We start from the raw sequence: 25,923 nt of genomic DNA, 5'->3' as shown, positions 1-25,923 counted from the left end.
ACGGACGTTGTTCAAGCTCCGACCCACGGCTGTTCGTACCGGGCTGTAACTTGATTGCAGGCTCCATGGCTCTGGGACCTGTGGCAGCCAGCACCCGTGCGGCTGCAATAGCGCAGGACTCCGTGCTCTTGGACCGGGACCGGGAGGGACTGGGTCGGCTGGAGAGAGAGGCGGACACACAGCAGCCGTGGCCCGAGGAGGGAAGGAAGCAATGGGGAGGGGAAAACCGGTGGCAACCTCCGGCTCCTCCTCCTCCTCCTCCTCCTCTATCGCGCAGCCGGGAGCCAAATCTTTGGCCGGGAGCCACGGCTTGCTGCAAAGATACTAGAGGAGCTAGTATATTTGGTTTGCTGCCCGTCCCACCGTCTCACTTCCTCGCTGCAAGGCAGCCCGACCCCGCAAAAGCCGCACGTCTCCCACACAATACCAACCCTTGCAAGCCACAGCCGCGAAACACTAACCCGTCCCCCCCCTCACCGTATCAGAAGCCAGGCAGGCATTTGATTAAATGTTCACAGACCAGTTACAGTGCAATGGTTAACCAGATCTCTTTACGATGTTAGATAAAAACACGACCTCCCCCTCTTAGATTGCAAACCCGCCATCCTCTCCAAGTATGGCTTTTGCGTGACACTTTTTCGTGCCAAGAGCTGCCTTAATAGGGTCAGACCCGCCCCCTTAATCACCCTATTTACAGCCACATAAAGTGTGCCCCTCCCATATATGTAAGACCCATATTCCTGTGCATAACACTGATTGATTGTGAGTAGGAAGGAACTGCAGATACTGGTTTAAACCAAACTGTCAGAAGAAGGGTCTCGTCTTCTTGAGAAGAACTGTTTTCACACAGAGAGTGGTGAATCTCTGGAACTCTCTGCCACAGAGGGTAGTCGAGGCCAGTTCATTGGCTATATTTAAGAGGGTTAGATGTGGCCCTTGTGGCTAAGGGGATCAGAGGGTATGGAGAGAAGGCAGGTACGGGATACTGAGTTGGATGATCAGCCATGATCATATTGAATGGCGGTGCAGGCTCGAAGGGCCGAATGGCCTACTCCTGCACCTAATTTCTATGTTTCTATGTTTCTATGTCCCGAAACGTCACCCATTCCTTCGCTTCACAGATGCTGCCTGTCACGCTGAGTTACTCCAACTTTTCATGTCTGATTGATTATGAGTTGCTACCCCCAAATGCCCATAAGACCATCCTTTCTCAGACAGTTAGTAATGGACAGTAAATGGCTACTAATGGCAGTGTTATCTAAAGGCAGGCTTTAAAAAAAAAAAAACCTCATGCCATAACTGATCCTGGTGGACTTTCCCAAATAGAGTCATAGAGTTGTAGTCATACAGCGTGGGAAATAGGCCTTTTGGCCCAACTTGCCCATACCGACCAATATGTCCCATCTGCACAAGCCCCATCTGCCTGCATTTTGCCCATAACCCTCTAAACCTGTCCTATCCATGTACCTGTCTAAATGTTAAATGTTGCTATAGTACCTGCCTCAACTACCTCCTCTGGTATCTCGGCACCCATCACCATTTGTGGGCGGGTATGCATCATTGGCCTATATTGTGGAATTACCCTCGGGTTCCTATTAAATCTTTCCCCCCTCACCTTAAACCTGTCCTCTAAATCTGCATGCAAAACAAAAATATTGGGAATATTAGGATTGTGGGTTATGTTATTAAATTATTAAACTTCATTTTTCAGACTCAAGGTCCAGCCAAAGACGACATTACATAAAATGCATTGCATATAAAAACACCATAAAATACATATAAAAGCTTAGTAAATTACTTATAAGAGCATCACAATTTATATACAAAAACACAATACATGATTTAAAATCCAGAATAAAAAGAAAGATCAGTGTCCTACAACGAGACAACTATAACAATGTCTCCACAACTGGGATAGGTAGCGTGTAGTGCTAAACCTTATGTTTGATAAGACCAAGATAATTACATGTCAGAGTCATTAATCCTGCAAATAAATGTATACACATGATTTCTTAGGATAGCTTCTAAAGTACTGACTCCCGCAGCCACAAAGATTTCACTAGCACTGATAAGACCAAGATAATTACGTGTTCAGAGTAATTAATCCTGCAAATAAATTTATACATATGATTTCTTAGGATAGCTTCTAAAGTACTGACTTCTGCAGCCACAAACATTTCACTAGCACTACACCATCTAGGTTTCCTTAGCAGTATTCTCATGGCATCAATATAAGTCACCTTTAGTCTCTGTAAACTTGTTTTTCTGTAGTTTGACCACAAGTGTGCAGTATAGAGTGGTGTACAATATGCTCTAAACAAAGACATCTTCACCACATCTGTACATGCACCAAACTTACGTAAGAGAATATTCGCCAATACATACAGCATACGGCATTGCCTATAAATATCCGCATCATCTGTCATTTGTTCTGTAATAAAATGTCCAAGATATTTTACCTTATTACAGACACTAAGATTATTGTCAATTTAAAATCAGGAAATTTTAGACATTTATCCTCTTTGATTCTGCAGATCATAACAGCACTCTGTTATGATCTGCAGTCGCCTTCCAGAGGGAAGTGATTCAAAGGGTTTGTGGACAGGGTGAGAGGGGTCAGAGATGATCTTAACCGCTCGCTTCCTGACCCTTGCAGTGTACAATTCGTCAATGGAGGGAAGGTTGCAGCCAATAACCTTCTCAGCTGATCAGACGATTCGCTGCAGCCTCCGGATGTCGTGCTTGGTGGCTGAGCCAAACCAGACCATGATGGAGAAGGTGAGGACAGACTCTACGATAGCCGTATAGAATTGGACCATCATTGCCTGTGGCAGATTGTGCTTCCTCAGCTGCCGCAGGATGTACATCCTCTGTTCCTCCTTTTTGACTGTGGAGTCGATGGTGGCCCCCAATTTAAGGTCCTTGGAGATGATGGTTCCCAGGAACTTAAAGGACTCCACAGATGTGACTGTGGTGTTGTTGATGGTGAATGGGGTGAGGGGAGGGGGAGCTCTCCAAAAGTCTACAATCAATTCCACAATTCCTCAAATCAATATTATTTAATCATTCCTAAGTGGTTTAGCTTTCCTTAAATGATAAAGTCTCTTTAATTCTCTATCTCGCGCCAACCCTGCCTTCTTGGCCTTTTGCACTGTCCAGTGAAGTTCATCATATGCTCGAGGAACAGCCTCCAGCTTGGTACAATACAGGCACCCAGTCTTAATGCTGAATTCTACAACTTCAGATGACAAGCACCTTATAGACGTGTATAAGATCATGAGAGGAAGAGATCGGGTAGATGCACAGAATTTCTTGCCTAGAGTGGAGGAATCGAGGACCAGGGGACATAGGTTCAAGGTGAAGGGGAAAAGAGTTAATAGGAATCTGAGGGGTAGCTTTTTCACACAAAGGGTGGTGGGTGTATGGAACAAGCTGCCAGAGGAGGTAGTTGAGGCTGGGACTATCCCAACGTTTAAGAAACAGTTAGACAGGTACATGGATAGGACAAGTTTGGAGGGATATGGACCAAACGCAGGCGGGTGGGACTAGTGTAGCTGGGACATGTTGGCCGGTGTGGGCAAGTTGGGTGGTAGGGCCTGTTTCCACACTGTATCAGTCTATGACTATGAATCTATGACTCTATCTCCTAAAATGGATTGGTTTTGTTTCCCATATATAGCATACATTGCATCCTTCCGACAGTGATGATTTTAGATAATGGGCTTAAAAGCACTCACGTTTCACCAGTGATTTGGCAGAGAGCTCCCAGTCACATACCATCACAGATAGGCATATTCTGTACTTGCAGTTTCTGCAATAGCATATCAGACTTCTTGCTCTACTCTTGGATTCACTAACCTAATAGAGGACAGATTCCTGATCATATCAAACTGACAACAAGGCTGGCATGGATAAAGTTGGACCATTCACACATAAACCACCCATGGCTGTTGTATCTGACTCAGCTGCTTTCATTTGAACGGGCTCACTTCTCTTTTTTGAAAAGGTTCAACAAAACTCCATTGTTTGCCATTTTATTTTAATTGATATGAATACTTCCAATGAATTTGCTCCAGATAATATTTATTTTTTAATTATTTTAGTTATTTTTGAGTATTATTTTAAAGTTATTTTCAATTACTTTAATTATTTTTAATTTTCTCTAATGGCAGGGAATGATTAGAAACAGTAATAACTTGCCTTTGACAGCTAGTTCCCATTCCTTTCCACATCAGTTGCTCAGGATCATAATTCATCTGACATTCAAAAGCATCAATTATTAGAGCAGTATTGGCCCATCAAGTCTACTCCGCCATTCAATCATGGCTGAAGATAGATACAAAAAGCTGGAATAACTCAGCAGGACAGGCAGCATCTCTAGAGAGAAGGAATGGGTGAGGTTTCGGGTCGAGAACCTTCTTCTCTCCAGAGATGCTGCCTGACCCGCTGAGTTACTCCAGCTTTTTGTGTCTATCTTCGGTCTAAACCAGCATCTGCGGTTCATTCTTACACATTCAATCATGGCCAATCTGTCTTTCCCTCTCAACCCCATTCTCTTGCCTTCTCCCCAAAACCCCTGATGCCCTTACTAATTAAGTCTGTCAATCCCCACCTTAAAAATACCCAACCTGCAATGTCTTGTAAAAGACATTCTACAAGTTCAATGTCCTTCGATCCCAATGTAACATGTACACATAGGGCGGGTATGCATCACTGGCCTAGATTGTGCATTAGTAAAAGTGGGACACTCATTTCCATTTTTGCAAATATATTTGCCCCTCCAAAGCAAAATTTTGTTAAACCTAAGTCATCACATCCATTTTTGCTGCCTCATGGTGAAAATAGAGAGAGTGTAGTAGTGGGCGACAAGGTGGCACAGCGGTAGAGTTGCTGCCTTACAGTGCCAGAGACCCAGGTTCAATCCTGACTACGGGTGCTGTCTGTAAGGAGATTGTGCGTTATCCCTGTGATTGCTTTTTTCCAGATGCTCCGGTTTCCTCCCACACTCCAAAGATGTGCAGGTATGTAGATGTACTGGATTCAGTAAAAATTGTAAATAGTCCCTAGTGTGCAGGATAGTGTTAGTGTGTGGGGATCGCTGGTCAGTGCGGATTTGGTGGGTCGAAGGGCCAGGTTCCGCGCTGTATCTCTAAATTAAACTAAACTTCTGCAAACTTTCTTCACACTATCTCCACCGGTACCCCTCACGCCACTTTCCTCAACACCCGACAGACATTCACTCCCCCATTTACCCTCGTAGGAAGTGATGTGGATACCTGACCCTTTCGCCGTATAGTGAGGGCCACACTCACAGGCACAGCTGTGCTGAACTTTTTTCCAGTGCGGTGGTTTAACAGGAATTTCCACAGGCTTTGCGGTATTCAGAAACAGATGATTCCTAAATGGAGCAAATGTCACCAAATGCTACATAGCAGAGGCCATTTCTCAGACATATGAGAAACAGACACTTTTTCATGTTTGTGTGGATAGAGCTGATGAGTCACACATGATCAGCATTCCGAAGACTGAAGAATGTAATTAATTTGTACCACAGAAATAAGATGGATGATTTCAAGGCTTTACATCAAGCTGTTGTTCATCAAGTTAAATGAGGAAATGATTGAACTAGTTGATCCTGAAGTGCATGTGATGTAAAAGTTCAGTGCTGAGTGATACCGCTAAATTAAAAAACAATGGCAAGATAATTTAAAAAAGGAACATTAAAGAGTGATTTTCCTTACCTACTCATACCATGCCTAATGAAGTTAATTCGTATAAAGATAATAGTTGAAAACACATTTAACTAGTTGAAAAAAAGATGGAAACAATTAACCATAGAAATGTAATATGGTATGATTTGCATGCAATGTTTAATTGCTACCTGCTGCATTGTGTCTAATGTGAGGATATTAAGCTCCAGATTCTCACTGCACAATAATGAGCTGCAATTCCTTTTATACCCGTGCATAAATGCTGTTGTAAAGAGGTGATGCCTGTGGTGGGAAATTGGGAAAGTTGCTGGTATTGGGAAATGTGATGCCATTTTAGGCACATTAGTTATTTGAGCAAATGTTACAAAACATGGTATTTTTTTGACAAGTATTTCAAAGTCAATTCGAAGGCACAGGGCAACAATGAAGTGGATTAGGCTGTGCTGTCCACAGTATACTAAGTCATGAGTGGAGTCCATCTGAGGATGTCTACCCCACTTACACTATGTAACTGTAGGTAAGGACCACTCAAAGTGGATGTTAATTGAATATTTTCTATTTTAGATTTTAGGCTTACGACTTCAGAGATACAGAGCGGAAACAGGCCCCTCAGCCCATCGAGTCCGCGCCGACCAACGATCACTCCGTACATGAACCTACACACACTAGGAACAATGTTTTTACAACTTAACAAAGCAAATTATCCTACAAACCTGTACATCTTTGGAGTGTGGGAGGAAACCAGAGCACCTGGAGAAAACCAACGCGGTCACACGGAGAACGTACAAACTCCGTACAGTCAGCACCCATAGTCAAGATCGAACGCAGGTCGCTGGCGCTGTAAGGCAGCAACTCTACCATCAAACAAAAAAAATTAGTGCAATAAGACAAACACACATATAGATTAATGTCGGTGTGTGTGTGTGTATGTAATATATATATATATGTAATATATATATGTATATAATATTATATATATATATACTTAACTTCTTTTTGTTTATTATATTGTTTACAGAGTATTATGTTTACACATTCTGTTGTGCTGCTGCAAGAATTTCATTGTTCTTTTTGGGACATATAACACTGTTGACTTGACAGTAGACTCTTGTCTCAGCAGCTTGTTTGAGATACTAGTTTGCATGAAACGGATTGCCATGTTGTTAGGAGTCTGAGCAGTTCAACACATGTACGTCTGCATTGCCACTCGGCTAACCTTGTCTTAAATTCCTCAAGGCAATGTTTAAGGCGCAATAGAAATAAATTAGGAACAAACAAAAAAATGATTTTATCTATCTGCTTAAGTTACCAAACAATCTTCACAGATTTTCCAAGAATGGCATGCACACCACTACCATTTTAACCAGCTGTAATAAACAATTTACTGGTGAAATTATCCTAACATGTCATCAGCATAGTTACCCCAATAGCAACAGCTGATTAAAATTAAGTAACATGTATCAATAACTCCATTTGAAAATAAGACTTTGATTTATCTAGAAGCTTTAATATTTGATTCAGAAAATCCCAACAACTAAACTATTGTATAGAACATAGAACAGTATAGCACGGGAGCAGGTCCTTCTGCCCACAATGTCTGTGCTCAACATGAAGCTCAGATAAGCTCATGTTATCTGCCTGCACGTGATCCACATATCTCCATACCGTATACAGCCATCTGCTTATCGTAAAGCCTCTTAAATGCCACTGTCATATCTGCCTCCACCAGCACCTCTGGAAGTGTCTTCCAGGCACCCACCATCCTCTGTGTATCCTTTAAATCACTGTTGCAGTGAAGGTAACATGGTTGTCAATTTCCACACAACTAATTCCCACATGTAACAATAAGGTAAAGAACAGAATCTTAGAAATATTGTTTTAAGTAAATATTGTCCAAATCAAAAATAAAAGCTCGATTTCTCTCTATATAATGCTATCATTAGAGCTTTTGCATCAACTTGTGAGGGTTCAATTTCACACAAAAGACAGCACCTCTGACAGTGTAAAATTCTCACTGTTGAATATTTTGACTTAGCCAAGAGTTTTGTCAACTAAGCCATATCTAATGCCCTTTCATGGGACTACCATATATATAGGGTCATATAGCATAGAAACGGGCCCTTTGATCCAACTCATCCATGCCCCATCTAAAATCATCCCATTTGCCCACATTTGGTTCATTTCCCTCTAAACCTTTTCTATCCATTTGCCCGAGTGCCTTTTAAATGTTGTTATTGTACCTGCCTCGACTACCTGCTCTTGCAGCTTGTCCCATATTCCCACCACACTCAGAGTTACAAAGTTGCCTAACAAATCTTTCCACCCTCGCCTTGATCCCATATCCTCTGGCTCTTGATTCCCTTACTCTGGGTAAGAGTCTCTTCACAGTCACATTATCAATTTCCTTCATGATTTCATACACTTCTACAAGATCACCCCCTTCACCTCTTGCGCTCCAAGGAATAAATTCCTAGTTTGACCAATCTCTCCCTATATTAATGATGGCAGCAAGAGATGTTGTCTCTCGTGTTCAATGTCCAAGTGGTTGGTGGATCACTCTCGATCAATACATGCATAACGTTTTGAATAATGGAACCAAATGTACACAGATAGTGTTAGTCTTGTGACCACCAACCTAGGGATGTTTTGGCCAAGGTAGCAGCCAATGAACCGATAAATGCTTGTTCCATGTCGTTAGCTTGCCAAAATAATCCTTAAGTATCTCTGTACCTCTGTGCCAAATGTCTATTTGTCACTTTTTTTGTTAGGATCAATTCATGTTATTAACAAATAATCCCATTTGTAAAGGTTGCTATTAAAAAGCATTTTCTACCTTTAAAATTAATGGGCTGGAATTATATTTTTGGGTTCCAGTAAGTTTCAGCTTTCATCGTAGAACTTGTTTTTCAGTGTTAAAATTAAACTTGGATCACTACAATATATTCCAAGATATCTCAACTCCTTCAGCTAGCTGTGTGTTATATTTGGCTGCTAACTACAACAACTGATGTGCACATGCATTCTTTACCCATGGCAGACTTTCAAATGACACAGAAAGTAACCGGATAAAAACTAATGTCAAGTTGTTTATAATGATGAGATTTAATAGGGATTATCTAATTGCTAAACCAAAGAAAGAAATGCAAGCCAATATGTTGACTTCCAAAATCATTGTTCATTTAATAACTAGTTTCATGTTAATTTTTACTGCTTCAGTATACTGTAGACTTTAGACGAGAGATACTGTATGGAAACAGGCCCTTCGGCCCACTGAGTCCACGCCGACCAGTGATTACCCCATACATTAACATCATCCTACAGACTAAGGACAATTTACAATTTTTCAGAAGCCAATTAACCTACAAACCTCTATGTCTTTGTAATGTTGGAGGAAACCAGACACCCAGAGGAAACCCACACAGTCACAGGGAAAATGTACAAACTCCGTATAGACAGCACCCGTAGTCAGGATCGAACCCGGGTCTTTGGATCAGTAAGGCAGCAACTCTACTGCTGTACCACTGTGCCTCCCAAACTGCAATATTAGATGGAACATTGTGCATAAATTTGACTAGTGGGGGAATATGCTTCACATGAAGAAATAGTGCACACATTTGATTAAATAACTCAGTATTTTTTTTAATAACCTAACCATATGGGTAACATACTGCAAATCAGTCTTTTCAACTCTGCACAAATAAGGAATTGCAGATGGTTTACAAAGAAGGACACAAAGTGCTGGAGTAACTCAGCGGGTTAGACACCTTCCCTAGAAAACCTGGATAGGTGACGTTTCCGGTTAGGTCTGTAGAAGCGTCCCGACCTGAAACGTCACCTTTTCAAATTTGTAATTTGTAATGTTGGAGGAAACCAGACACCCAGAGGAAACCCACACAGTCACAGGGAAAATGTACAAACTCCGATAATGCTTTCATCATTATCAGAATTTTTATTCATTTTATTTATTATTGCGATGTGGCATTATAGGCTCCAGCAACATATATTTCCATCCCAAGTTAATATTTAAGGTAGTTAACAGCATGGAGTTATAGACAGAGCAAACCAGTAGGGGAAGCCAATTTCATTTACTTTACAGTAAATTAAATGCCACCTCTAGAATTTTAATTCAAGAATTATTTCAATTGATGAAATTAAATTTCCTAGCTGCTATCTTGGAAATAAAACTTGCATTTCTGGATCATTCATTCACAATTTTAGAACTTGTATATTCGCTATAAGGAAAGGATGGAACAAATGGGATTATTTTCTCTGGAATGTCAGAGGCTGAGGAGAGACCTGATATAAGACTACAAAATTATGAAAGACATAGAAAGGGTAAACTGTCAGAATCTTTCTCCTAATGTTAAAAAGGCCAAATACTAGAAGGCGTATCTTTAAGGTGAGAAGGGGAAAGTTTAAAGAAGATTGGCGGTATATGTTTTTTTTACACAGAGAGTGGTGGGAGTCTGGAACATGTTGCCAGGTTTGGAAGTGGAAGATGTGATAGTGACGTGTAAGAGGCTTCGGCCCACAGAGTCCATGCTGACCTGCGATCACCAGTTCACACTAGTACTATGTTATCCAGATTTTGACTTCTACTCACAAAGGGTAATTTACAGAAGCATATTAATTTACAAACCTGCCCGATTTGGAATAGGGGTGGAACCCGGAGCACCCGGATAAAATCCATGTGGTCACATGGGTGAAAGGCAGCAAATCTCTCGCTGCACCACTGTGCCGTCCTTTATGTCTTCATGATATAAGAAGAGTAAACATATTTAATGAATAATCACATGTCCTAATCACAGAAGAGTTTGCTAGATTCAGTAAATGTATCCCTCCCATATTAAACCAAATTTGCACATAAGCTGATACTTTCCATTAGGGGGGGACCTGGCGCGGGGGTACTTTGTGACTTTGTAAGCGCCCTTTATGGGTGACTATTTGCATACCTTGAGTGTGCAAGCAAAGAATTTCAATGAAGTATTCAAGTATTATAATAAAGTATTCAATTCAATGCTTAGAAACTCTTTCATTTATCAGGTTATTCAGTTTTCTACAGCTGAAAGTGTTGCTTTCTACAAGAACCTTTACATTGCAGTGGGCGTGGGGAAGGGAGGGGTGGTGAACTTTGTGAATGAGCCTTCAGAAGAATGTTTGACAGCTTGTTTTAACATTAAACCATCCTGGCAGGGTATGCAAGGGAAAAGAAAGGAACAGCTCTAACCACAGAAGAATGTTCTTGGACATCTTGTTATATTTTGTTTCAACAATTTGTCAGTCAATCTGACAACAAATGCTTGGATAGGGACCAAAACCACTGAAATCAAGTCAAAATATTCCGTATGAATATTATGTATGGTAGGCAGATCTATTGAATTAGTAACTATCTAAATTAACAAATAGTTTGTCATCTTTTATAAGGTCATTTTTGAAGATCAATCTTTACTAAGTGACTTGGATAATACGTAATGTTTCCAGTTATTGCGATCATATAACATCAGTTTCCAAATGGCACTAAATAAAAATGTAGTTAAGCCGATTGAACCAATTGCTCCCAATTGGGCCCCGTGCCTAAGTGGGCCCCGTGGCAGAGTAATCTACTCTCGGCTCAGGTAGTAAGCAGTGAAGAAAGAAGATAGTAACCAAGCACAGATAAAATGCTGGGATTCAAGCAGAAGCCTCCACGTGGCGCATCCTGGGCAATGCTGACGACAGAAACTGTACCAAAGTGACTGACTGAAGTAGCCAATTCTGCAACCAGCGACCATCAACCATCAATGACCAACCGGAAAGACATGATATAGAAGATGGCCGGACACGAGGAAGAAGATAGATAAAATGCTGAAGTAGATAGATTTGTCGGATAATTTTTTCCTGTGCTTTCTTTGTTTGCTTTTTTTATTACAGGGATTTGACACATTTGCCCAGAAACAATGAGATGTGTCTCATTGTTTACACTTACCACTGAGCTGCATAGACATCACACTTGGTTTGTCTCCAGAAAGCAAAGGTTCCTGAAAGGTGAACCAAGATGCTTTCCTTCCACCCCATCAGCCATCGCATACAACACATAATCCTCCGAAATTTCCGCCACCTCCAACGGGATCCCACCACTAGCCACATTTTCCCATCTCCACCCCCTTCCGCCTTCCGCAGAGAACATTCCCTCCGCAACTCCCTGGTTAACTCCTCCCTTCCCACCCAAACCACCCCCTCCCCAGGTACCTTCTCCTGCAACCGTAGAGGATGCAACTCCTGTCGCTATACCTCCTTCCTCGACTCTGTCCAGGGACCCTGACAGTCCTTTGAGGTTAGGCATAGGTTCACTTGCACCTCCTCCAACTTCATCTACTGTATCCGTTGTTCAGGATGTGGACTCTTATACATCGGCGAGACCAAACGCAGACTGGGCGATCGTTTCATGGAACACCTTCGCTCAACCCAGGTGAACCAACCTGATCTCCTGGTTCCTGGACACTTTCATTCTCCTTCCCATTCTTACACAGACCTTTCTGTCCTCGGTCTCATCCATTGTCAGTGAGGCTAAACGCAAATTGGAGGAACAGCATCTCATATTTTGCTTGGGCAGCTTACAGTCCAGTGAATATTGATTTCTCTCACTTCAGGTAGCCTTTCTCTCTCTATCCCTCCTCCACCTAAGTCGCACTAGCTTCTCATTTCCATCCTACAAACAGTTTACAATGGCCTGTTTCCTTTATCATCGTTACTTTTTTGCATCATTCATTCATTGTTCTTTATCTCTTCACATCACCATCTATATCTCTTGTTTCCCTTATCCCTAACCAGCCTGAAGAAAGGTCTCGACCCAAAACGTCACCCATTCCTTCTCTGCAGAAATGCTGCCGCTGAGTTACTACAGCTTTTTGTGTCTATCTAGAATGACAAGGTTGGATCTTGTGCATGTAACTGTTGTCAAGTGGGAATCCTGACTGTAAAATAACTAAAGGAAAATGACAGCTACCAAAGTCACGTCAGCACGGGCTTTGCTGGCTACATAAGCTGCTGCTTCTTGACATTCAAATCTATTTTTAATAAAAGTGGTAAAAATTAATAACCTTTTAAAAGGTTTCTCTGTATATTATTACAAATGCTTCTATACTGAGGCACTTCTGAGGAAGTCATTGTGAGCAATGCTGCTCTGCACAATAAAAGTTTCTTTATGTAAATAAAATACTTTTGTTTGTTAGTTTAAATCATTGGCTGTCCTCCAATATCCTCGAAAGTGGATGACAACAAAATACTGAAACATATGCCACAGAGATATCCAGGAAGGCTGAACACAACAAAATAATTATATCAGAGGAGGCAGAAGTTAGACGCATTGCAAAGTACTTTGTACTTCATTCCAAGGAGGTGCTCGGAAAAGGCCATAACGGAAGGCTTTTTCGGAAATGCTGAATGAATGGAGAAATGAATAAGTAAATTACAACTAGAAAGTTTAAATAACAAAATGAAATTCAGGAATTACCCAACTGATCTGGAAGCATCTGCAGAAAGAGAAGCAAAGTTAACTTTGTATGCTAAGGGATCTTTAATTGGTTCTGATAATCGGTCTTCCACGCTGTCATCAGGCAACTGAACCATCCTATCAACAACTAGAGAGTAGTCCTGTGCTACCATCTATCTCATTGGAGACCCTCGGACTATCTTTAATCGGACACTATCTTACACAACACGTTATTCCCCTTATCCTGTATCTGTATATTGTGGACGGCTTGATTGTAATCATGTAATCTTTCCACTGACTGGATAGCATGCAACAAAACGCTTTTCACTGTACCTTGACACGTGGCAATAAACTAAACTGAATAATGTATGATTAGCACTGTACTGGATGGTGTGTACATAGAAAATGTGGATTATTTTGTTATTAATTATGTAAAATTTATTAAGTCTTTAATAGCCTTCAAGATATGTGAATTTTTGGAAATATGTTTCATATGTTCGTATCCCTGCAATAAACAAGCAAATGAAAATAGCACAGGAAAAAATTATAATGCCCCAAGAATCTTCTTCTTATTGAGTCCACACACAAGATTAGAAGTTGTTCAGCCAATGCTGAACACACTTCTCGGCATCTGCATACAATGATGTCTGTCTTGTCACTTCTTGTGCTTCTTGTGCGTGGTGGTGGAAAGATTGGTGGAAACAGGACCGCGACGTGAACGCGCTTTCCTTGATCCCGCCCCAAGAATAAAAATCCATAATCTTCAGAACCTTAGATAGACACAAAATGCTGGAGTAACTCAGTAGGACAAGCAGCATCTCTGGAGAGAAGGAATGGGTGATGTTTCGGGTCGAGACCCTTCTTCAGGCTCAGAGTCAGGGAAGAGGGATACTAGAGATATGGAGGGGTAAGGTGTGAAAACGATCATCATAACCCTGTTCTGTTGCCCTTCCAACATTCATATCATCATTATTTTAATGATAGACACAATGCTGGAGTAACTCAACGAGACCGGCAGCATCTCTGGAGAGAAGGAATGGGTGATGTTTTGGGTCAAGACCCATCTTCAGGCTGACGTCTGGGGGGAGGGAGATAGATAGATAAGGTAGTGTGATCAAGGAAATGTAGAATAGATCATTGTTAGCTGGGAGAAGGTAACAACAAAGCAAACAGAGATAAAATGTAGTTGGAGACAGTAAGACTAGTTGGAGGGGGGGGGGGGGGAAAGAGAAGGAAAGCAAGGGTTACTTGAAGTTAGAGAAGTCAATGTTCATACCGTTGGGGTGTAAGCTTCCCAAGCAAAATATGGGGTATTGTTCCTCCAATTTGTGCTGGGCCTCATCTGACAATGGAGGAGGACCAGGACAGAAAAGTCAATGTGGGAATGGGAAGGGGAGTTAAAGTGTTTAGCAACTGGGACATCAGGGAGGTTCAAGTGGACAGAACAGAGGTACGGTTCCACATCATCATTAATTTATTTAGGTGTAAAATTATTTTATTTAGGTGTAAAGTCCATTGTGATTAGACTATACATGAATGAACTGAAAAAAACCCCATAAATGGCAGTGGAACTGATAGAATTAATAGAGGGAAACTGTTCACATTGTTTAGGAATAGAAAGTCAGGTCTACCCAACTGAAAAATGCAGATACTGGAAATCTATATTACTAAATCTCTGATCTTGACCGCTTTTGGCCGACTTTGCTGCGATTTCCGAGAGAACGCCGCCACCTACAGCCGTCATTTTTGGCCACCTCGCTCAGAGCCCCCCTCCGCCGTATGACTGCGGAGGATTTTTTCCGTCGATGAAAAGTGAGAGAGATATTAATGTTTTGACAAAATTCCCCATTCTCTCTGTTGCCCCCGCTGGCGGCAGGGGGAGGGTCTATAAACCCAGGAAGTGTCATGCCTCACTCAGTCTCTGCCAGAACCAGGAAGCGAGAGGATCACGGCTCTCTGAGCTGCGAATAACACTGAAGGCACGTCTACTCCATGGTGAGTCCCCTCGATGCGGCTGTAAAGTGGCTGCAGCCCTTTTTAAAAAGTTTGTGTTCACAAAATGAAATTTGGTTGTCGGGTGTCTGCAGTCCAATTGTTTGCCTCGCCTTTTTTTTAACAAGTTTGTGTTCACAAAATGAATTTTGGTTGTCGGGTGGCTGTAGCCCAATTGTTTGCCTTGGCTTGGCTTTTAAAATCGTTGCAACAGTTGGATGCCTGCCCAAGCATCCATACGGCCCACAATGTCTATACTAGCCCTCTGGAAACCAGTACCTTCGGCCCGCAACACCCATACTAGCCAAACAGAAAGCCCCCCCCCCCCCCCCCCCACTGGCGAGCAGTATTGGAATTGGTGGAGAGGTAGAATATTGCGTTGGTGACCAGCCCTCCCGTGTGATGCTGGGACCCAACGGGTCCCACTTAGTCTAGTGTAAAATAAAAACTGAAAATGCTGGAAATACTCAGCAGGGCTGGCTGCAGCTGTGGGAAGTGAAACAAAGATTCTTTTTGAGGTTGCTCCTCCCATAGATTCCTTTAATGATGGGGAGGTCTGTACTGTGATGGACCTGGCTGTGTTTAGCACCGTCTGTAATCTCCTTCATGTTTGAGTTGTTCAGCATGGACATTATGGAATGAAGGGCCTGTTACTGTCCTATGCTGTTCTCTGTTCTATGTTCCTTTGTCATTTATGTGCCACATTGCAAACTTGTGCCCCAAACCTGAATGTTTAATGAAAGGTCAAAAACCTGAAGCAATAAATTATTCTATTCTCCACAGATACCACTGGACCTGTTAAGTATTTACAGTTCCTCCTGACTGATGCAGTCATAGGCTGTGTGCATTTAACTGTAGGATAATAACAGATATCTTAAAGTGAGAAGTTCTGTAAATAGCTCGTTCTAAGCTTCCCCCCAGTCTAGTTTCAGTCAGAAATCACTGAATCAAGCACTTGCGCATCTAAACTTTATTTTGACAAAACACAATTACTGTTCCAACTACTGTACCTAACCACTGCGGGTTCGATCATTGTATCTGCCTGATCAAGCCCTCTTGGCCTCGCTCAAACAGAGACACTCCAGAAGGTCACGGAGTTCTAAGCGTTCTCCCATAAGATTGGCACAGGACCTCGTGGTAGGACTTTTATAGATCCCCGGACCTCGGGGGGCCGAACCACATGGGGGTGGTCTCTTTCCAATCCAATTACCGATATCGATTAACCCCATACATGACAGACATTTCCCTAACCTAATAATACAGTGGCTAATACATTGTATTCAAACAGTATTTCTCAGAGGAAACAAACATCGCAACATGTGCCCTGATAGGCAAGAAAACTAGACAAGGCTCAATACTTAATCCAATCAACATCCAGCAAATTAAAGCTTTGCAACTTTATGTACAATGTGTCTGCCTGGTTTGCATTCATCCAATCCATTCTATGCATTTTGCACCTAATTGTCAGGGTCTGCAGATGTTCCCATTCTCTTCCTGCAGCACTGATCTAGGCTCTAGACAAACTGCCACCATTCTGCAACTTGTCCCATTTCTACAGAAAGCACTTTTAAATTGACCAAATGGCCTAGCAGCCCAGAAGCTTTTACTCAGTTTTAGGGTCCTAGCCTCTCCAATTTGGCCAGGATTAACAGTTCTATTGTGTAGACGTTTTATACAGGGGCAGAGAATGATAGTGATGAGGAGAATGACTAGACTACAATGGTTCTCTTTGGAATAAAAGTAAGCTAAGAAGAGATTTATCCATGCTAGATAAAATTATGAGAAATCTAAGCATGATGCTAAGGAAGGATCTAATTACTTACGTAAGTAAAACCTATGTAACATCGGTTTCTTTTGCGATAACATGTATTGAAAAGGAACTGCATCTGCTGGTTTATACTAAAGTTTGACTCAAAATGCTGGAGTAACTCTGTGGGTCTGGCAGCATCTCTAGAGAAAATAGATGGGTGATGTTTCAGGTCGGGTCTGAAGAGAGGACCCGACCAGAAATGTCACCTATCCATTTCTCCACTGATGCCGCCTGACCCACCGAGTTACTCCAGCATTTTGTGTCTACCTATAGCTTTTTTACAACTCCGCTGAACGGAATGAAAGAAAAGTGGTTTGATCCAAAAGAATGGTGGGGGACAGGACCTCACTGCCTGAAAGAATGATAGGATCAGAAGGCCTCAAACATTTCAAAAGTTCCTGAGTGGGCACTTGATGAGCTGTAACCCTTACAGCTATGGACCAAGTTCTGGGATCTGGGGAGTATCCTTACTCAGTTTTGGTGGTCATGGAACTAATGGGTTGAAAACCCTCCTCCTATGTCGTAAATTTTAATATCTGACCCCTTTGAGGTTTGGGTTACGAGTTATTGGTCATAATTTCCCATGAATGATGCAAAAATGATTTTTTTTAAACTGATGTCTGATACCATGGATCCCTCCTTTGTGACTGCTTCTATAAAAATGGTTTATTTTGAAGACCCAGTAAAAGTGTCTGCCCAATGAAGTATACGACTCGACACAAGGATCTGAATGTGATTTCCAAACCACTTCAGATCCTTATCTTCTGACTGAAGTGGATGCCAAAAATGAAGAAACTTTGATGCAATTATACTGTAGCTAATGATCTGAGACCAGAGTCTGCTGCTTTCAGTGTGCAATTAGTAAATTCTTGCTGTGGTGCATTCTGACCCAAGTCTAATAACAAAGACGAACGATAACAGACCTCCACAGCATGTATTATTTGAAGCATTCACAGAACTCTCCTCCCAGTTTTCGTACTAGGGTGGTATAATGTGATATAATTCATTTTCTCTTGATCTTTTAAAAAAGAACTGCTTTTAAGTTTCATAAACGTTTAAACAGTGTAAGGGTTTAAGACTTTAGACCTTAGGATCCAGGCCCTTCGGCCCATCGAATCCGCACCGACCAGCAATCACCCCGTACAGTAACACTAACCTACACACACTGGGGACAATTTTACATTTTACCAAAACCAATTAATCTACAAACCTGTACGTCTTTGGAGTGCAGGAGGAATCCAGAGCACCTGGAGAAGACCCACACGGTCACAGGGAGAACATAAAACTCCATACAGACAGCAGCTGTTGTTAGGATCGAACCCGGGTCTCTGGCGCCGCAAGGTAGCAACTCTACCGCTGTACCATGGTGCCGCCCTAATGCCCCTGTCCCACTTAGGAAACCTGAACGGAAACCTCTGGAGACTTTGCGCCCCACCCAAGGTTTCCGTGCGGTTCCCGGAGGTTTTTGTCAGTCTCCCTACCTGCTTCCACTACCTGCAACCTCCGGCAACCACCTGCAACCTCCGGGAACCGCACGGAAACCTTGGGTGCGGCGCAAAGTCTCCAGAGGTTTCCGTTCAGGTTTCCTAAGTGGGACGGGGCTTTGCAATGTGACTTTATGCTGGGTTGGAATTATACTGCAGACTGCATACATTTGAAGTGAATTAAAACACCTGTCTGTTTTGGCACAATGTAGCATAGTAACTTGGATCCAATGGATATTTTGTATGAACAAACAAATTATGAAAGTGATTTAACCTGTGTTAGATTGTGATCAGTTATTTCTGGGTGAAATTGACCCTCCTAAACTCATGGAGCTGTAGAGCACAGAAACAGGCCCTTCAGCCCAACTCGACTATGCCAACCCAAGTTGCCAAACCGAGCTAGTTCCACCTACTTATGCCTGGCCCATATCACTCCAAACCTTTCCTATCCATGTACCTGACCAAGTATCTCTTAAATGTCACAATTGTACCCAGCTTAACCACTTCCTCTGGCAGCTTGTACCATATACCCACCACTCTCTGTGTGAAAACATTGCCTCTCAGGACCCTTTTAAATCTTCCCCCTCTCAATTTAAACCTCTGCCTTCTAGTTTTAGACTCCTCTGCTCTGGGGAAAAGAATGGCTATTCACCAGTCTTCATCATTTTATATATCTCGACAAGGGCGCCACTTAGCTTCCTGCAATCCATGGAAAATAGACCTAGCATTATAACTCAAACACCTCAGAACCAGTAACATTCACACTAATTTTCCTATTTAATGGCATCCTTCCTATAGCAAGTACATAATACTCTAGATGTTACTGTCATCACAAACTTGCTAAAGCATGATTTCTCACACACAAAGCCATGCTGACTATCCCTAATCAGTCCTTGCCTTTCTAAATGAATGTGAATCCAGTCTCTTAGGATCCCCTCTACTGGTTTGCTATTGAAGTAAGGCCTAGAGTTTTCCTTGCACCCTTTCTGAAATAAAAGCAGAACAATAGCTATCTTCCAGTCCTCTGGTACCTCATAACGGGCTATTGACGATACAAAAATCTTTGCCAGTAGTCCCTCAATCTCTACTCTAGTTTCCCACTCCACGTCCGTCTGATACTGCTTGACCAACTGAGCTCATCCTACAGATTGTTTGTTGCTCCTGATTCCAGCATCTACCATCTCCATCTGTTCAGTGCAGCAGACAACCTTCACCGAATAGTCACGGAAATCTTACAATACGCTATCTATGAAAAGATCTCCATTCTCACATTGATCTCCTGTACCTAGTATCCACCAGTCTCAGTTTTCAGTGCTCCGAATATCTGAAACCTCAGTCTGAAGAAAGGTCCCAACCTGAAACATCACATATACATTTTTCTCCAGAGATGCCGCCTGACCTGCTGAGTTACTCCAGCACCTTGTGTCTTTTTTTCTCTAAAACCTCGCCCCTGATTGTTCCATCACAGATTGTCTACTATGCATGCCTCTGCCTACATTCTCACCCCAGTAGTTTGGGAATCACTCATAGTGCATGACTTGACCACGGCAGAAGATTGGTTGAAGGAATCGAAAGTTTACCATGTTATCACATTTTCCTCATCCCCCCTCTCCCAGGAATCTACAGCACATCTATACACTAAGGGCAACTACGGTGGCTAACTGACCTACAAATCCACATACCTTTGGGCTATGCAAGGAAACCAGAGCACCTGGAGAAAAACTACATGCTCACATGGAGAACATGCAAACTCCACACAGACAAAGAACAGTACAGCACAGGAACGGGCCCTTCAGCCACCATGTTTGCACCGAACATGAAATTAATTTGAACTAACCCCTTATCAATCTCTTCCCTGCTTGTTTATATGTCTGTCTAAATGCTTCTTAAATGTTGTTATTTTACCTGCTTCTACCACTTTCTCCGACATCATGTTCCAGGCACCTATCATCCTGTGTGTTCAAAAAACTTGCCTCAATCTATTTGAACCATTTCCCCTCTCCGCTTAAGCCTATGCCCATTAGTATTTGAAATTTCCATTCTCGGAAAAAGTCTCTGACTATCCACACTATCTGTAGATGACATGTGCATGTACCTTTAACATAGTGACCTCCCCACTACTAACCACTCCCCATATCACAAGTATAATTACAACCTTCCCACCCATTGAGCTCTCTCTCTAGTTCCGGTGACAGACCACGAACAGCTAGGGCAGCAACGTATGTGTATCATGAATAAACAATAGTAAAGACACAGTGTGTTATGACTACTCTTTACTCTTTACATGGTGTCAGAAGTGGGATAGTCTACTTGTTCCAGCAAGTCCTTAGCACTGCGGACAGCGCGCTCTGCCAGGCCGTTGCTTTGCGGGTACTCTGGGCTGCTGGTATAGTGTCGGAAGTTCCAGCTGGCAGCAAAATTCCGAAATTCGGCACTTGAGAACTGGCTGCCGCTGTCCGATTGAAGACTTGCCGGGGAGCCAAAGGTTGCGAAGTGGCGGCGCAGCTTCCCGACAACGGCCGAAGAGGTGAGGGAGTGCAGCTGGTCAGCCTCGAACCAGCTGGAGTACGAGTCAACAAGGACCAGGAAGTGCTTGCCACGCCACTCGAAAAGGTCAGTGGCGACGGCCATCCAGGGCAGCTCGGGGGCAGGCTGTTGCAGAAGCGGCTGCCGTTGCTGATGGGGAGCGAGGCTATTGCAGGTAGAGCAGGCGGAGACCCTCTCCCGGATGTCTTGGGCCATGCCGGGCCAGTAGAACTGACTGCGTACCCGGTCCGGGCGGGTGGTCAAGCCGCCTGTCCGTTATGGTGATTTTGCTTAACTGTTTGATTACCTGCTCGTAGCGTATGAGACGTGGTCGCCCTGTCACTACTGTATTGCTTTTCATTTCCAAGGGGAAGGATACCGCCGGTCCCGCCAACATCTACGGCTTGTCAACGAGCCCCCACCACCGCCTGCCGACCCCTTTGCCCCCCCCGCTGTCTGCCACGTTGCCTGCCGTTCCACGCATGCCTCGGTCCCTGCCTTCTCAGCTCTATCAGCCCCGCTCTCCAACAGCCAATCCTCCCTCGCCTGCCCGTCTTCCCGCTGCTGCGCCTGCATCCCCTCCTCCGTCTCCGTCTTCTCCTTCTCCTCCCGGGTCCCCGGTTCGCTCACCCGCACCTGCTCCTGCTCCTGTTCTTCCTGCAGAGGGGGGAGATGGCGAGCTGCGTACCCGGTCCGGGCGGGTGGTCAAGCCGCCTGTCCGTTATGGTGATTTTGCTTAACTGTTTGCTTACCTGCTCGTAGCGTGTGAGACGTGGTCGCCCTGTCACTACTGTATTGCTTTTCATTTCCAAGGGGAAGGATGTAGATGACATGTGCATGTACCTTTAACATAGTGACCTCACCACTACTAACCACTCCCCATATCACAAGTATAATTACAACCTTCCCACCCATTGAGCTCTCTCTCTAGTTCCGGTGACAGACCACGAACAGCTAGGGCAGCAACGTATGTGTATCATGAATAAACAGTAGTAAAGACACAGTGTGTTATGACTCCTCTTTACACCATCTATGCCCATCATAATTTTAAATAATAATTTACTGATCTCAGAATCTGAGATTGGGGTTGGACCTTGGTCTCTGGAGTTGTGGGCCAGCATCTCTACTAGCTTTGTCACTGTCTTGCTCCAAATAACTGAACCAAAAGCTTTTGTAATTGCTACTAAATCTCTCCCATATTCCTTGAGGTTCACAAAACCTCTTTTCTGATGGACGGATACTTTTAGGCTTTACTTTTAGACCCATACATTAGGCGCAGCACGGTGGCGTAGCAGTAGAGCTACTGCCTTACAGCACCAGAGACCCAGGTTCAATCCTGACTATGGGTGTTTGTCTATACGAAGTTTGTACGTTCTCGCCATGACCTGCTTGGGTTTTCTCCAAGATCTTTGGTTTCCTCCCACACTCCAAAGACGCACAGGTTTGTAGATTAACTGACTTGGTATCAAAATGTAAAATTGTCCCTGGTGTGTCTAGGGTAGTGTTCTGGTCGGTGCAGACTCGGTGGGCCGAAGGGCCTGTTTCCGTGCTGTAACTTTACAACTAAACACTAGAAAACTAAAACTACTTCCACTGTATCATTATTTGTGACTGTTGGCTTTCCATTGCGATAGCAATGTTAAAAAGTAATGTGCACTGCAGACATAGTCAAGAATATGCATGCAGTCTCATAGTATGGCCATGGAGAGAATTCTATGTTAGAAGAGGGAGCAGTCTAGTCTGAATGGAATCAGCTGTTCCTACTTTAGTTGCTTGTTTATTGAAGTTGGAGATATTTTGTAAAACTCATAATCCTTAAACAGTTTGCTCAAGAGAGTAAATAATTGTTAAGAAAAATATACACTTCATATAATAATTGGAAGCCACGACAAGAGGAAAGCACTAATGTTCCATGCACTTTGCTGTCAGCTGTATTATTTTCTGTGGAAACTACTTATGTAACTGAGTGGAAAGTGACAAATTGAAATGAGAAAAAAATAAAGGCGGCAAAGAACCAAAAAACACTTATTTGTATCGGTTGGAGGAAGGAGGCTAGTAATGACAACTATTTTGCATGAAACGATCCCAATGTTGTCTCCTTGTCTCATAAAAAGCAAAAACCTTAGAAATATATAGATAAATAATCATTTGAGCAACTGAGTTCAACCACATACTCTCCCTCCCTCCCCTGTGGTTTGGCTTAATAGAAATTAAGAGGAAGAAGAAGTTTTTGGTTGAAGGAAAGATGGTTTAATTATGAAGCAACAGCCTTCAAAGTTCTTTACACAAAGTCATTTTGCTCATAAATATATAAGTCTGTTCCCTTATTAGCCATTTCCTGCATCCTCTGTAGCAATTGGAACACAACAAGTCAAACACATAAATTCAACCCAAGATTTTATTTATTTTACCCATAAATTCTGCATGGTCCTTTCACAAGCGACATAAGGAAAATATATTAAACTTTGTTGTCCAATTTTATAATTGGTTTTATGACGTTAATGTCACATTGACCAACCTTAAGGTTGGGAAGTCTATTAAACAAATAACATTTTTATATTACAAATTATGCTTTATTTTACATTAATTATCATTGGATAATAATATCAAGAGTGAGGCTGGATACTTAGAATTGAACTTATGCTAGTTTATTGCAAAAAAACAAAGATTTTACCTGTAGTTAAGCCAATAACACTATTTCACTCAGCTAAGGTCATTCAGGAAGCCAGTATATATGGTCTTTGTTCATACTGCTTTTTCTGATAGATTGCTGTGTATTGTACATTTTAATACCATCTATTCCACAGTATTATTTAATTGGTGGAAAACTGCATTGACCAAGTCCGCGCCAACCAGTGATCCCCATACACTAGCACTATCCACATGCTAGGAACAATTTACAGTTTAGCCAATAAATCTACAAACATTGTTGTGTGGGAGAAAACCGGAGCACCAGGAAAAACCCCACATGGTTACAGAGAGAACATACAAACTGTACAGTCTGCACCCATAGTCAAGATCAATCCTGGGTCTCTGACACTGTAAGGCAGCAACTTTACCACTGCGCCACTGTGCCGCCTTAACGAGGAGAACAGAAAATTATGAAATTCACTATATAATTTCAAGTCCATTCTGTTAATATTTGCCATGCGAAGTATTAGTAGCCATGATAGCTACAGTTATTTGATTTCTTGGTGCTCAGAATTCTTGGGGGGATATTTTATATAATTTTTGATCAGTGATTTAGCGTGAATTACTCCTCCGAATAACTTGTAGCAATGTTCTGTAATATGCTTTTGTTAAACGTTTAAAACATAAATTTGGAGAACTTCAATTATCTGACATTTCCCATTATGCTTTAGAGTCCATTTTGACATACAGTAGCAATTACACTATATGCTACTACCAAAACTGATTTTCCCATAGACAGTAAACATCACCAAGGAAATCAATTTATCTGGTCATTTTAACATTGCTATTTCTGGGAACTTGCTAAAAATGTTGGCTGAACATCCTACATTACATTAGTGATTACACTTAAGAAATATGTGATATGTTGTGAACTGCTTTGGGACATATTGGGAACCTGAAATGTGCTCCATAAATGCATTCTTTCTGTGTGATGAAACTTCACTGCCTTGGAGAATCAACAAATCAACATGTGAAATAGAGAATGGAAATGCTTTCACATCAGTTTCTGACCTTTGTTTTACCTAATATTCTTTACATAAATCCACAAGAGTGAACTCAGAAAAAGGATTGTGATTTCCATATTGATGATATAGGGGCGGCATAGTGGTGTTGCGATAGAGTTGCTGCCTTACAGCGCCAGAGACCTGGGTTCAAGCCTGATTATGGGTGCTATCTGTACGGAGTTTGCATGTTCTCCCTGTGACCACATGGGTTTCCTCCAGGTGCTCCGGTTTCCTCCCACATTCCAAAGGCGTGCAGGTTTGTAGGTTAATTGGCTGTCCCTAGATCGAACTATTGTATGGATGATTGTTGGTCAGTGTCGACTCAGTAGGTCGGATGGCCGGTTTCCACGCTGTATCTCTAAAAAACTAACATATAAACAAATGATATTTACATCAATAAAATCAATGGCACATATAATTTATAGGAACGACAAGGGAGTCAAATGGTATGGGGAGTGGCAAGTGGTACTGAGACAGGATTGAATCAGCCATAATCTTATTGTATGCACAGCAGACCCAAAGGGCCTATTGGCCGATCTGTTCCTGTTTTTTTGGAGAGGTATCAAACACATAATAACATTGAACAAGACCCAAGGAACCCGCAGATAATGGTTTACTAAAAAAATGACATAGTGCTGGAGTAACTCAGCGAATCAGGCAGCATCTCAAGAGAACAAGGATTTGCGACATTTCGGGTCGATGCCCTTGGAGCATCAGATAATATTGGCATGGACCAAACACTACTCAAATTGAAGGCTGTATTTTTTAATCGACTTGGAATTAAATTTGTAAGAAGCTTACACACACTTAACAATTTCCTTGAGATGTTCCAAAGCACTTTACAATCAAGGAATTACTATTTGGAGTTTAATCACTGATGTATATCGAAATGTGCTTTAACTTAATGCCTCAGTGAATATTCCTCCTTATAGGAAAATGTTTTATGAGAAACAAAGGTGACATTGTTAACTTGTCTTGAATACAAACTGACAGGAAAAAAATCCAGTCAAAAACGTTTGCAGAAAGTGGCATGTCATTATTGAACATCATGCATATCTTTCCTAGAACCCCTTAAATTACTGACTGGCCTGTTGATTGTAAAATAGGTTTTGACGGTGTGCTCGAAAAACAATGTAGTTTCCCAGTCAAATTTCAAGCTATATGCATCAACACCCCGCCCCCATTCGTAGCCTCCCCTCCAAGTCAGTGGAAAGGAAAATATATAAAGTTTGGA

General features: G+C 42.3%; 1 protein-coding gene across 7 annotated transcripts in view; it reads right to left on the bottom strand.

Moving 5' to 3' along the window:
• The window catches only part of mthfsd (methenyltetrahydrofolate synthetase domain containing), a 63,898-nt gene that overhangs the window by 36,670 nt on the left and 1,305 nt on the right, over positions 1-25,923 (bottom strand). Inside the window, exon 1 of one of the 7 annotated variants that reach the window (XM_033035811.1) lies at positions 478-596. The exons of 1 other annotated variant lie outside the window; for it this stretch is intronic. Coding sequence is in view for 4 of the 6 variants with exons in the window: in XM_033035808.1 (XP_032891699.1) it covers positions 7-67 (61 nt within the window). In the remaining 2 variants the exon portion in view is untranslated. Of the gene's footprint in view, positions 1-6; positions 226-477; positions 597-25,923 lie in introns of those variants that run through there. 5 more of the 7 variants (XM_033035813.1, XM_033035808.1, XM_033035814.1 and 2 more) reach the window with 5 other exon arrangements.

The sequence above is a fragment of the Amblyraja radiata genome, chromosome 17 (assembly GCF_010909765.2).
Source record: "Amblyraja radiata isolate CabotCenter1 chromosome 17, sAmbRad1.1.pri, whole genome shotgun sequence".
NCBI lineage: Eukaryota > Metazoa > Chordata > Chondrichthyes > Rajiformes > Rajidae > Amblyraja > Amblyraja radiata.
This window is presented reverse-complemented; position numbering and strand designations above follow the sequence as displayed.